General features: G+C 36.8%; 1 protein-coding gene across 1 annotated transcript in view; it reads right to left on the reverse strand.

The window, feature by feature from the left end:
• ANKFN1 (ankyrin repeat and fibronectin type III domain containing 1) overlaps window positions 1–13,858 on the reverse strand; it is a 342,813-nt gene that overhangs the window by 74,364 nt on the left and 254,591 nt on the right. The window contains exons 6-7 of the mRNA XM_011365098.1: window positions 12,360–12,554; window positions 10,481–10,594 (exon numbers count right to left, since the gene is read on the reverse strand). Coding sequence (XP_011363400.1) covers window positions 10,481–10,594; window positions 12,360–12,554 — 309 coding nt within the window. The remainder of the gene's footprint in view (window positions 1–10,480; window positions 10,595–12,359; window positions 12,555–13,858) is intronic.

Below are 13,858 nucleotides of genomic sequence, written 5' to 3' on the forward strand. Positions count from 1 at the left end.
ACGTCCCTGCTCACCTGAGGCTTAACGGTCTGATGGGAGGAACAGATATTAAAAATATGACTGCACATTCACAGCATAGTTGCATGTTAGACTCACTTAGTCGTTCTTTAAAAATAGCTATGCTTGGGTCCTTACCCTGTAACGACTCAGATTTGATTGGTCTTGGAAGGGACCCTGGCACGGATCCTAAGGCAGGCGATTTTAATGTACAGCTTAGTTTGAGAGTTCCTTTTAAAAATATTCTCAGGGTTTTATAAAACTTCATTCCCATGAAACATCCAGTGATAGTCAAATTAAATTTAGGAAATAATTTATTAGATATATTAGATATTAAAGACTCTAAGAAGCTCTATAATCAATCTATTTAAACTTAAAAAATAAACCATAGAAATAAAGATGCTTGCAAGCTGTGAACATTACTTTGAAGAAAAGGTGAAAGTCATGATAGAACTTATCATAAGCTTGATTTATATAAAATGCTTACAATATGCTTCTCTGAAGAGATGATTTTTAATAGAGAGCTGAACAGTCAGTGAGCGGGGCATGGGAGAGCTACTGTTCCAGGCAGAAGGATCATCATGTGCAAATGTCCTGTGATGGGGGAAATGTTTTAAGACAGAAAGAAAGCCAAGGTTCCTGGAATGCAGGAGGTGAAGTGGAAAAATGAAAAGACAAGATTTCTGCCTTCAAGGAACTCGTACCTTAGGGAAAAACTCATACATTCCAAAAACTGCTTATTATTTTATGGATCTATGGTTTTCCAAATACAACAGAAAGAAGAAGAAATCAGTGTCAGGAATAATCCTTCACCAGCTGATATAAAAACCCAGTTTCACATTCGTCCCTACATAACATATAATTTTTTAAAATAGTAGCTATGCTTTTATAAGTATGTTGGCTTAGGTGAATATTAGCATTAGGTCATGTTTACTGAGCATACAGTCTGGAAAATAAAGAGAAGTGACTTGGAGATTGGATCAAGATGCTAAACTGACACATATGCTTCCCATCCTTTTTCTCTCCAAATCCTTTAAAAGGTTAACAAAGTATTTTAAAATAATTAATTAGCTAGAAAACAAAAAAAAATGAGCCATAAATACCCATTTCTCTCCTCCTCATTTCCTCTTTAATCCTCAGTAACCACTAATATGTTCTCTGTTTCCATAATTTAGCCATTTCAAGAGTGTTATATAAATGGAATAGTACACTAGGTAGTCTTTTTCGGTTGGCTTTTTCACTCAGTATAATTCTTTGGAGATTCATCCAGGTTAAGTTTATCAATAATGTGTTCCTTTTCATTGCTAAGTAATATTTCATGGCATGAATGTACCACAGTTTGTTTAATTATTCACCAATTCAAGGACATTTAAATTGTTTCCAGATTTTGGTTATTACAAATAAAGCTGCTATAAACATTTGTGTACAGGTTTTTATGTAAACATAAAATTTCCTTTCACTGGGATAAATACCCATTAGTGTAATTGGTAGGATGTATGGTAGCTGCATGTCTAGTTTTTAAAGAAACTTTTTATTTTTAGGAGGTCCTGTATTATTTTGCATTCCCACCAGCAACATATGAGTGATCTGATTTCTCTGCATTTTTACTATTTGGTGTTATTACTATTTAAAATTTTTTTCTCACTACTGTGATAGGCATGTAGTAATATTTCATTTTCATTTTAATATACATTTTCCTAATGCAAACCTAATGAGTTATTATACAGTGGAACATGAGCAGAGAGAACTCTGGGAAGGAAAATAAGAACTACTCGAGAAAAATAGGTACTACTCTGAAAGGATCATTTGAAATGAATTTCGAATATGATAATGGCAAGTAGGGTGTGAAAAAAGGGTAATTAGAGATTTGGAGAGAAAATAAAGGAAAGGAAATACAATCATAGTACATTACTTGACTCTGTAATGTCAAAAACTTACACAGTCAGTCTAAACATTGTTGACTTAGCTAAAAATGGAAATATAATTATGTTGAGAGAATAAGGTAGTTGAGTATGGTGTTATGAGATAGTTAAATTCTTTTCTGTTCTAGTTGTAATTGCATACCTAAGACCCGCAATCGATAAATCAAGAAATAGCCATAGGAGCATATTAATTAAAATAGATAGATAACTATGAGAACTAAAGGAGTTAAGAGTGTCTAGCTTTGAGGAGAAGGATTGGAAGAATGGAGCAAATAACTGTTGCTTTTTCATTATAAACCTCTCAGAACAAATTTGTTTTTTTAAAATCTCATTCTTAGATCGCTTTGGACAAACCGAATTAAAAAGTGTATATAAAAAGAGATAGACTCTCAGATTCGGTCAATAAATTTAACTATATACTCTTTACAAGAAATTAATGTATTTCAAATGCCATAGAAAGGATGAAAATAAAGGGACAAAAAGACAGCAGGCAAATGGAAACATGTAAATAGCAATGTTAATTACAGACAAAATAGCAACTGAGGTAATAGCATTGAGCAAGACAAAGCAGCTTCTCAGACATCAAAGTTCCAAGGACAAATATTTTAGAAAAGAACAGGGATTTAAACAACACACATATTCATACTTTTTACCCAAGGGAGTTTACACGTTTTTTTTTTTCAAATATCAAATATGGTACATATACAACTGATTCATTGGTTAGCTACAAATAAGAATTAAAAAAAAAATCAATAAGATAGAGTCTACATTTAAAATTTTTCTTATAATAAAATTAGAAATTAGCACTAAAAATATAGTAAAAAAAATACAGCCACTTAGAAATTTAAAATGACTCATCTAAAAACTGGTTGAAGTGGAAATGAAATACATTATGAATTATTTATAAATAAATGATAATTATAGCACTGCATTTTTGCCTTTTTTGGATATTGACAAAATAATAGGGGAAATTATAGCTTTAAATCCATGGATTATAAAACAGGAAAAATAAAGAAACAAGTAAATTAAGTTTTCAAATAAATACACAACAGTAGGAAAGAATAAAATAAACCCACAGAAAGTAGTAGGATTGGCAAAACTAAAACCAGAAATTAATTAATAAAATAGGAAATAAGCAAGAAGTAGGTTTTATATATCACCAAAAAAAATTAGTTCTCCAGACAAACCAATAAAATAGACAAATGTTCAACAATTCAAAAAGGAGGGCCCAAATACATGACTTCTGAAAAAGAGTCAGACAGGAAATTTAAAAATTGTGTTCTATATCAATAATCATAATCCAAATGAAACTTCCTTAATCAATATCAGCACTATATCAATAATCATAATCCAAATGAAACTTCCTTAATTTGGTAAAAGGCCTACCAGAAACATGCAGTAGACATGTTTAATGGTAAAGTATTAGATGCATGTTGACAAATACAGTTAAGAGAAGACACCTACTATCTAAGTTACCATTCATAATGTTGTAGGAACTAGAACTCACACTGATCCTAATTAATGAAGTGAGATCCAAAAAAGAAAAATATTAGAAAGGAAGGGGAAAAATCGATCCTTCCTTGAAGAAACTGTAAAAGAAAACTTTTTCATGACATGCAAGACAATCTACTGAAAAAAAAGCTACTACTAAGTTCAATAAAGCAACCAACTAAAGATAAAAAAACAAAAACAAAAACAATAGCTCCTCTACTATCCTTTAATAGTCAATTAGAGAATATCTTTAAAAGAAAGTTCACTCATAATAGTCACAAAAACTGTAAAATATATCCAGAATGAAACTTAACAGGAAGTATAGAAGATCCACATAAAGAACATTATCATTGAATATGTAAAATGCAACTTGGTTAGGAAGATGTGATGGATGGGGAGTCTCCCCAAATTAATTTAGGAATATGAGGTTAGCTCAACAAGATTTTAAAAATTAAACTTGACAGGCCAATACTAAAATTCATTTAGAAGACAACATGTGTACAAATTACTGAGACATTTTGAATGAAGAGTCACATGTTTTCTTACTTTAAATCAAAAGCTAAGAATGATTAAGTTTAGTGAGGAAGGCATGTTGAGAGTCAAGACAGGCTGAAAGCTGGGCTTCTTGTACCATATAGCCAAATTGTGAATGCAAAGGAAAAGTTCTCGAAGGAAATTAAGAGTGCTACTCCAGTGAACACAGGAATGATAAGAAAGTGAAACAGCTTTATTGCTTATCTGGAGAAAGTTTTAGTGGTCTCAATACAAGATCAAACTAGCCACAACATTCCCTTAAGCCTAAACCTAATCTAGAGCGAGGCCCTAACTCTTCAATTCTATGAAGGCTGAAAGAGATAAGGAAGCTGCAGATGAAAAATTTGAAATTAGTAGAGCTTGGTTTGTAAGGTTTAAGGAAAGAAGTCATCTTCATAACATAAAAATGCAAGATAAAGCAGCAAGTGCTGATGTAGAAGCTGCAGCAATTAACCAGAAGATCTAGTTAAGATAACTAATAAAGTTAGATACACTAAACAACAGATTTTCAACATAGACAAAACAGCCTTACATTGGAAAAGATGCCATCTAGGACTTTTACAGCTAGAGAGAAGTCAAAGCTTCAAAGAACAGGCTGACTGTCTTGTTATGGGCTAATGTGACTGATGTCTTTAAGTTGAAACCAGTGCTTGTTTACTATTCCAAAAATCCTAGGGCCCTTAAGAATTATGCTAATTCTACTCTGCCTATACTCTATAAATGGAACAACAAAGCCTGGATGATAGCACATCTGTTTACAACATGGTTTACTTAATATTTTAAACCCACCGTGGACACCTACTGCTCAGAATAAAAGATTCCATTCAAAATATTACTGCTAATTGACAATGCATCTGGTCAGCCAAGAGCTCTTATGGAGATGGACAATGAAATTAATGTTCTTTTCATGGCTGCTAACAACATGCATTCTGTAGCCCATGAATCAAGGAGTAACTTTGACTTTAAAGTCTTATTATTTAAGAAATACATTTTGTAAGACTATAGCTGCCATAGATAGTGATTCTTCTGATGGACCTGGACAAAGTAAATTGAAACCTTTGGAAAGGAGTCATCATTCTAAATCCTATTAGAACATTTGTGTTTCATGGGAAGAGATCAAAATATCAACACTGGAGTTTGGAAGAAGTTGATTCCAACCCTTTTGGATGACTTTGAGGGGTTCAAGACTTCAGCGGAGGAAGTAACTGCAGATGTGGTAAAAACAGCAAGAGAACTAGAATTAGAAGTGGAGCCTGAAGATGTGTCTAAATTGCTGCAATATCATGCTAAAACTTTAACTAATGAGGAGTTGCTTCTTATAGGTGAGCAAAGAAAGTAGTTTCTTGAGATGGAATCTAGTCCTGGTGAAGATGATGTGAACATTGTCTAAATGACAATAAAGGATTTAGAATATTACATAAACTTAGTTGATAAAGCAGCAACAGGGTTTGAAAGGATCGACTCCAATTGTTTAAAAAGTTCTACTGTGGGTAGAATGCTATCAAACAGCAAAATTGTTCGTGAAAGAAAGAGTTAATCACTATGCACACTTCATTGTTGTCTTATTTTAAGAAATCACCACAGCCACCCCATCCTTCAGCAACCACCACTCTAATCAGTTATCAGCTATCAACATCGAGACCTTCCACCAGCAAAAAGATACGACTCACTGAAGGCTCAGATGATGGTTAGCATTTTTTAGCAATATGGTATTTTTAAATTAAGATATGTACCTTGTTTTTTAGACCTAATTTTATTGAACACTTAATAGACTACAGCATAGTGTAAACATAACTTTTATGTACATTGGGAGACCAAAACATTTGTGTGACTTGCTTTACTGTGATATTTGCTTTATTGCAGTCGTCTGCAACTGAACCTGTACTATCTCAAGGTACGCCTATACGAGGACTGCAATATTACATAGTAGGGAAAAAAAGTGAAACAATCTATGTCCATGAGTAGGAGAACCATTAAATATAGTGCCTCTATCTAAAGAATAAGAATACTATACAACTATTAAAAAGAATGAAGATCAAACATACTGACATAAAAAAGATGTATATGATACATATAGTATATTGTTGAGTTGAAAAAAATCTAGTTGTAGAATCGGACAAATAGTGTGATAATATTTATTTTAGAATACACAAATAAAACTATACATTTGTGTGTGTGTGTGTGTGTGTGTGTACATGCATCAAGAAAGGATTTGTAAGGAAATACATTAAACTCATGACAGAGATTAACGTGATGGTAGGGATGAGATATTGGGGAAAGAGTAAATCTCGACTTTTTCTCTTATACAACCCTGTACTGTATTGTTTGAGGGTTAAAATTTTTCTCCCAAAAAAAGAAAATGCAAAAAAGCTATGCTTTATAAAACATATCTTAGTGGAGAAAGATTTTCAGGTGAATCACAAGACGGCTGGAAAGTAAACTGGCTGGATCCTGACAACTCGGCAACTAGGGGAGGTACTTAGGAGGACTAAAGCCACAAAGGCTGTCATGGCTGAGCGTTGCCTTTCTCTCATTCTCACTGGCCCTGCTGTTTATCCCCATCATACATTTAGTCACTCAACCCACTTCTACATTTTTACTCACAAGCAAAATATGTTAAATCACTGAGTTTCATTTCCTCTGGACATAACTTCTGCCTCTCCTAGTTGTTATCATCTGCAAACTTTTGGCTTTACTCCTGCCTAGACAGGCTAAATGAGGTTATAAATCTTTTTGCTTCATGGAATTATATCACTTCAATCTAGTAACGAGGGTAGCTACCTCATGCTTATGATGAGATTAATTTTTCAATTAATTAAACATGGAAAATAATTATATTCTCTAATGCAGTGCATTTTTCTTGGTAGACCAATATCTTTCCAACTACAAGGTGTAGGTGGAAAAAATAATAGAAGTCATAAAAATAATTTAAATAACTAAACAATGTGTATCCAAGCCCTATGAAATCAGGTTTTTCTTAGCTCTTACGGAATGATGGCCCAAGTGACCAAGTCATCAAGTTTGCACTATCATTATAAATGATCAGCCCTGAGGGTTTTAATGTACAAATGGTGGACTCTCCCTCCTAGAAGTCGTAATGCTACCAGACATCTTCCTGGAATTCTTTGGCTTCCTCTCCTGAGAAAGAGATTGAAGGTGTTGGTTGGTAGAAGCAACCACCTGGTCTTTGCAGAAGCAGATACACTACCAGCTCCTGAAAGGTCCTGAAAACCTCTACAAGAAGGAATGCTTTTTAATTAAAAAAAAAAAAAATGCTACCAAATGATGAGCAGTTAAATAATTTACTTTTACAAGCCTTTATAGAAAGGAATTAGGGTGGCGGTTTCTAATCAGTTAGGGAAACAAGGCAGGAAAAGAGGTGGGGAAGGGCACCGTCCAAACCAGGGTACTGCCCACACGCACTGGAGCACCTATTGCAGCATCTTGTAATTGGCAAACCCCAAAGTGTGACTGCTCCAAGGCCCGCTTTTTAAAAAGCCAGAAAATAATTCATCCTATGGATGGTAAACAGATGCCTTACTGCACCTGTTATAGGATACCTTCCTATCCACCCCAAACCTTGCAAAGAGCAGCAAAATAACTTTCGAAAATGTTTTCTCCTTTGGGCCTGCAGAGAAATGACATACGTTCTGCAAATGAGAGCATCAGGCACATTATCCAAGGCAGCGAGGAGAGACTGTGGAAGGAGAGTTCTGGTGATTATCCAAAGCATCTGAACTAACTCTAGTTTTGCTTTGTAAACTATGACAACTGGTGAGATGGGACCAAAAGAGCTCATTAAATTAGTGGAGAAAACACCTAAAAACAGACAGTAGCTCTCTTAGCCCCATTTTCCTGCATTCAGGGGAGCGGCAGGCAGAAAAATCCAGTGGGTCTCACCCTGAACTGTTTCCAGAGTTTTAAGCTGGAATTGACACCTTTCATATCCAAGTTGTGATGGCAACTGGCTTGGTAGCCCCACCCCCACCCCGGGGCCTGAAGAAGACTTATAAAGAGATGCTCTTAAAAAGGTTCCTGAATATCAACAAACTCTTAAAAAACCCAACATGTTGATGAGTTGAGTGTAAACAAGTGAGAAACAGGGTTCAGATTTTCTTTCAAACACTGGCTCATGCATGAAGGGGGAAAACAACCAGTTGTCAAAATAGGCTTGAGGTTTTGCTGAACCCAGAAATTCTGGAGAACAGTGTGAGATGTTTTTGCCAGACCCTAAATACTGCAGGGTTAAGCCTTCTCTCTAACCAATTAGATAATTGTCGTTTCATCCTGCAGATTTCTCAATTGTTTTTTCTTCTTTTATAAAGCAAAGAAAATAATTAGTCTTGTCTCAGGGTAATTTTGCTAATATTTCCATAATTAAATAATTACTTCAACCCTGAATTAAAAACTGTCCTTCTGTCTCTGGGTACAGTAGGCCACCAGCTGTTTTAAATAACCCTTGAGAGTGGTCAGGTTAAGGACTCAATTTATGACCTTATAAATTAACATAAGGAAATCTACTCTGTAATGCAACAGACAATTCTATTCATAATGCTTAATTAATCTCCTCCAGTCAGTAACAGAACCCACTTGTGACCTTTCGTTTCAACCTCACCCAAATGCAAGTCTCCTGAGATGAGACTCGTTAATATGTGAATGCTGATAGAATTTTCTGACATCGTGGCCAAGTATTAACTAGCTGACAGTCTGGATAAATTAGCTCCTGATAGCTCACTAATCAAACGTAAGAAGAAAATGTCAAGTTGGACAGCGTTGATTAAACCCCTTCATCAAAACTCTGAGTGGAAGAGATGTAGAAAGAGAGGAAAATGCCCATGTCTGACGTTGCCTGTGAACACTGGCTCTGAATTTTGGAAAGTCTTGGCAGATGAGACAACCAAGAGAAAGTGTCAGAACTGTAGCAAAGGATGGCTGTGAGAGGTCATTCTGGGTGGCTTCTTTTATCTGTTGTTGCTAGTACTCTCAGGCTGCCTTCTCTTAGACCCAAAGTGATAACCAACTCAAGGCTGTCTTACCTAAGTAAGGTATTATAAACAGAGAATGGACTTATCTAGAAGCACCTTAGGAAGCTACGGAGTGTGGGCAGAGTTAATGTTTGCAGATAGGAGGTTCTCCTGGCAACAAGCCCTGGGAGGGAGAAAGGAAGCACAAACACTACTTTTTTTGTGGCCCAAGGGAGCAACAGTACACAAAAATTCTGTGTTGTGGCCTGGCATCTTGGAATACACTTGCAGAGCTTTATCAGTTTTTAGAACTGTTCAGGGTATTTCCATATATCCTCATGAATCAGGAAAAGAGACTTCTTTCTTTTTTTTTGTCTACCACATTCATACTTCAACATAATGAGGTACTTCTGGCTCTGCCGTGAGCCTTTAGACAAATTTCTTAACATCATTGCCTTAGTTTCCTCATCTGCAAAATGGGAATCGTAACAGTACTTACCTCATAAGGTTGTTGTGAAGCTTAAATAGAGTTAATATAAAGACTTTAAACAGTATCCAGCACATAGTAGGTGCCCTGTAAGCCTTGGCTGTTATGATAACATCTCCGAAATATCTTTCTCCTCTGGGCTCTCTCTTTTTTCTCCGAGAGGTCATGCTGGCTGTCATGACCTCTCTTCTGTATATCTTCCTAATTCATCTCCTTATTCTAAATCCACGTCTTCCAATACTTCATACACAGTGTTGCCACTTAAATCTTTCAGTTCTCTGCTCTTGTCCTTACTAGTGGCCTGCAGGGTTCATCAAATAAAACCTAAAATCCTTAGTCTTTATTTCAAGCCTCACCCTACTCTTAATCTCCTGACCCTAATTTCCCTCTAATCTTACATTTCCCTGCACCTTGGCACGAATCCTCTCCTTCCCTCCCTTGGAGCCATGCTATTCTCTCTTTCTTCGACACATTCCCTTTATTCTTCTTTACTTATCTTAGCATGTTCTTGCTTTTATACCTGTGCTCACTGTTCTCTTCACTTAGAGTTTACTTTATCTTCTGGTTCAAATTCTAGCTATCTTTGAAAGCTAGACCCAAATGCCACCACCACCCTGGGGTCTTTCTGACCTCCAATGCACACTGTATCTGTTATTACTGGTTAAAAAAAAAAAAATCCACAATGCTGGTTACCTGCTATTACAGCTATCAATTTATATGCCCCGCTATTTAGTATGTTCCAAATCCCAGCCTCTAAGCTCCTTGGATCCAGGCTGATTCTTCAGTGTGTACTACTCAGCCCTGTATCCATCCCTATGATACGCACAGAGCAGGCCCTATGCAAACAGGCTTGGGATATTAATATTAATTGAGGGGCTTAGAATGACAGCCCGGTCTTGTGGTTCATCCTTTCTGTGACTTATCACTCTATTCATGAGTGCCCGTGGAACTATTTCAACTCCAAAAGTAAATGGGATGAAAAAACAGCCTATTAGCAAGAAAACAAACAGAAAATGCACAACTGATCGCCAAACAATGGATTGTTTTTTAAGGAGCAATGAAAAAAAATATCTGGAGCCCAGTACCTTTATATCTGGTCACTACAGCTGCGTTGACACTAAGAGGCTCTTGAAAGCTGACAGTGAGTGATGTGCTGCCCGTTACCGCGAGACAGACGTTGGTTGGCACCTCGGGGGCTCCTGGGACAGAAGGAAAAACATAAGGATCTTAACATAGTGAATCCTTTTCAAACAATGTTCTTGCCTTTTTGATGGATACCCTGAAACATATACTATGGAAACATTTGTTTGTAGAGCCTAATAGCTTTTGCTTTTGAACACTTTCATTAGAAGTCTCAATGGCCTTTATTTGTTGCCATCTTGGTCTTATTTGATCATTAGAACATCTTCCGAAGGGGTACATAATACCAGTCAAGCCTTCCCAAAGTATTCTGGAGATCAGCTGGACCAGCGGAGAGGAGGCCAGAAAGTGTTAGCAGGAACCAACTTTGTAGATGGAGACCATTACATTTCATAAAGTACTTTCTCGTAAATCATTTCACTGGAGACTTTTTGCAACCCCATTGTGTAGAAAGGGCAAGTATAGCAACTGCTCTTTTAGGATGAGAAAGCTGCAGCCCAAAGAGGCCAAATTACTCATTTGAGAACATGATGAAGACATAGCTGGGATGAAAGCCATTGGCTTTGGATGCCAGATTCTGTGCTCTTCCCAGTATAGAATGTTAACTTGCCTCGCTCCCATGCTGCCTCCTATTACATCAAGTAGAACTTTTCTAAGAAAGAATTCATGGGCAAATACCATGTCTACTAACTTTAGGTTTTAAAAAGATTTCTGATGGTTTTGGTATTCCTTAACACCCAGAAGGTATTTGTTAATTTAGAACATTACAAGGAAAATGATATCAAGTCTAAAAATATGACTTCTAATATTCATCTGAATGAAGTACAATAGCAAATGCATTTACTAAAACAATTGCTTTTGTCTTTTTTTTTTTTTTTAAAAACGGCAAACATGTATCAGCATTGCTGAAGAGATTAATATTAAAAGCAACCTTTCATTAATGTTGCTTAAGCTATTTGCTTCAAGAGAAAGGATTAGGCCCAGTTTTGGTACTTAGTATACAGTACCACTTCAGAAACAAGATTTTCACTGCCTTTGATCTTTAGCACAGCTAAGGTTCCTGGAGCAGAGGCAGATAATTTCCAAACTAATGAACTGTCCTTTCCCTTATATTTAAAATTAAAATATATTTCTAAGTTTTTGTTGTTTAAATAAGATTGCTTTCGGAATAAAAGTTTAGTATTTCACAAGTGTTTGAATTTTATATATTTTTTATATCAGAAGCTGCACTAAGCAGTACCTTCCAGGGCTAGTGAGTATTATCCAGAAACAAGGCTTTCTTAAATTAACAAAAAGAATTGGTAATGAGAATGGAAGTGTAGACAGAAGCGTAATTCATGCGTTGATTGACTGTTCTCTGTAGCCTGTATTAATCGAAGGTCGGTTTATATAAGTACTATATAAAAAACTGCTGTAGAGAGTTGAAAACAACTTAAACTTGAGCTTGAAGCAGAAACTGGACCAATAGGTGAACAAATATTTTTCCACCTCCACATACCAAAATATAGCCACTTAGGGCCTCAGACCATCCAGGTCATTAGGCATTAGTGCCTAGCGGTGGAAAGTGCTAGATGACTATGACATGGTGGAGGGAGGCCAGCAGCACTGAAGCTTCATGGCTGTGGCCAGAGAACCTATCAAGAGCCAGAAAATCAAGCAAGACAAAAGATCCTTTTACAGCTTCTCAGAGCCCTTGCTCCAAATAGGCTGACAACGGCCATCCACAACCCTGTAGAGTTACAAAAAAATCAGTAAAAGAAGGCCTGGCTGTCTCAAGTCAAGGTTTGGGCTATTTAAATGCAGAAGTCCTCTGCTTATACTCACTGGCATGTTCAAAGCCTGTTTTCATGCGTCTGTAGAGCCGATACCTCCACTCCCAAGCTTTCAGCTGTTTTTCTTTCTCCGTGTTGTCCAGACTGAATCCTTCATTCTCCACCTGAGCGGAGAGTTCGCTCACCCTCTCCTGGGCTTCCTGCACCAGAGTGTTGAGGTGCATTGCTCGGCTTTCCAGGCTGACAACTGAAGGGAAAGAAATGGGATGACTCCTTTGTCTTTCTGGGGAAATGCAGCTTCACCAGCAGGATATCTAAGAATCTACTCTGTTTTGAAAAATACCTGGTGACAGTGGGATCTATGTCCGTTATTAACATCTTGTTATGATAAGGTCTAATTAGTGACATTTACCACTAGATTAAATGGTAAATCTCTCAAATTAAGATGTTCCCATTGCCCTCTGACCTTCTCGTCACACACATACCCCACATAGCTGCTTAGCGCAGTTAATTAGAATTCCACCATCAAGTATCCATGAAGACCACTTCCAAGCAGATTGCACGCATTTGTTTTTATGATCTTCAGAGGAACAAACACTTAAGGTCAAAAGCTCTGTAGGGCAAGGAAGGCCCTAGGAAAAATCATCAATGAGGCAAGCCGTATTCTGCCAAAGTTGTTTGTTCTTTTTTTTTTTTTTTTGGTAGAACCCGATTCAAATTTTCTGCTGTTATCACTTTCTGCCCAGCTCACAGACATTTTCGTATGTGTGTCTTAGTGGCATAAATCTCTTAGTATCAATCCATTTATTGCTATCGAAGTATTCTAATAATGCAGACACAGTAGGGCTAGTGACTTCTGATGGCTGGATGACTTGACATTGGTCTTTGGTTGTGGTCCAACTATAGGAAAGGTCTCCAGAGATGCCCAGGCCCAAGAGAGCAAGTTCTACTAGATTCTCTTGCCAGGAGAGGTTGTAAAGCATTTTCCTGTTTTGCCCAATGCATGATCATCTGTATTCGATTCACATCATGTTGTTTGCCCAACCCACCATTGTGTGAGTGAACATTCATGTCAATGAGAGATGGTTTCACAGCTGTGTCAGGCTGGGAGGCTGCTTCTTGTGGTGGCTCTCATGCATGTGAGGGCCTGCCTAGGTGGTCACTAGGTCACTTCAGAGGAGCCCTTCCTGATTAGTGATAAACAAGAGAAGACAGCCTCAGCGTGGACCTGTGGTAGGGGATCAAATAATGAAACAGATCAGAGTAAGTTGGCAGATCTGTCGCCAATACATTGGACACTCTCCGTGACCAAAACAGTATTTCCCCCTAGTGGGTGGGAAAGAAATCCAGTCATTTCATTCTTCTAATTAAGGGGGAAAATGTTATGAAGATAACTCAAGTGAAAATTTGTTAGCTCTATTTTGAAATGGAAATTAGGTGGTTATATATTCATATTCTCTGTGTTCATAGGCATGTTTGCATTAATTACAGGAAATGAATACTAATTTATTATTGCCCCTGCTCACCATCAGTCTAAATTTATTTACAGAT

This window comes from Pteropus vampyrus, unplaced genomic scaffold, assembly GCF_000151845.1.
Source record: "Pteropus vampyrus isolate Shadow unplaced genomic scaffold, Pvam_2.0 Scaffold104, whole genome shotgun sequence".
Classification (NCBI taxonomy): Eukaryota; Metazoa; Chordata; class Mammalia; order Chiroptera; family Pteropodidae; genus Pteropus; species Pteropus vampyrus.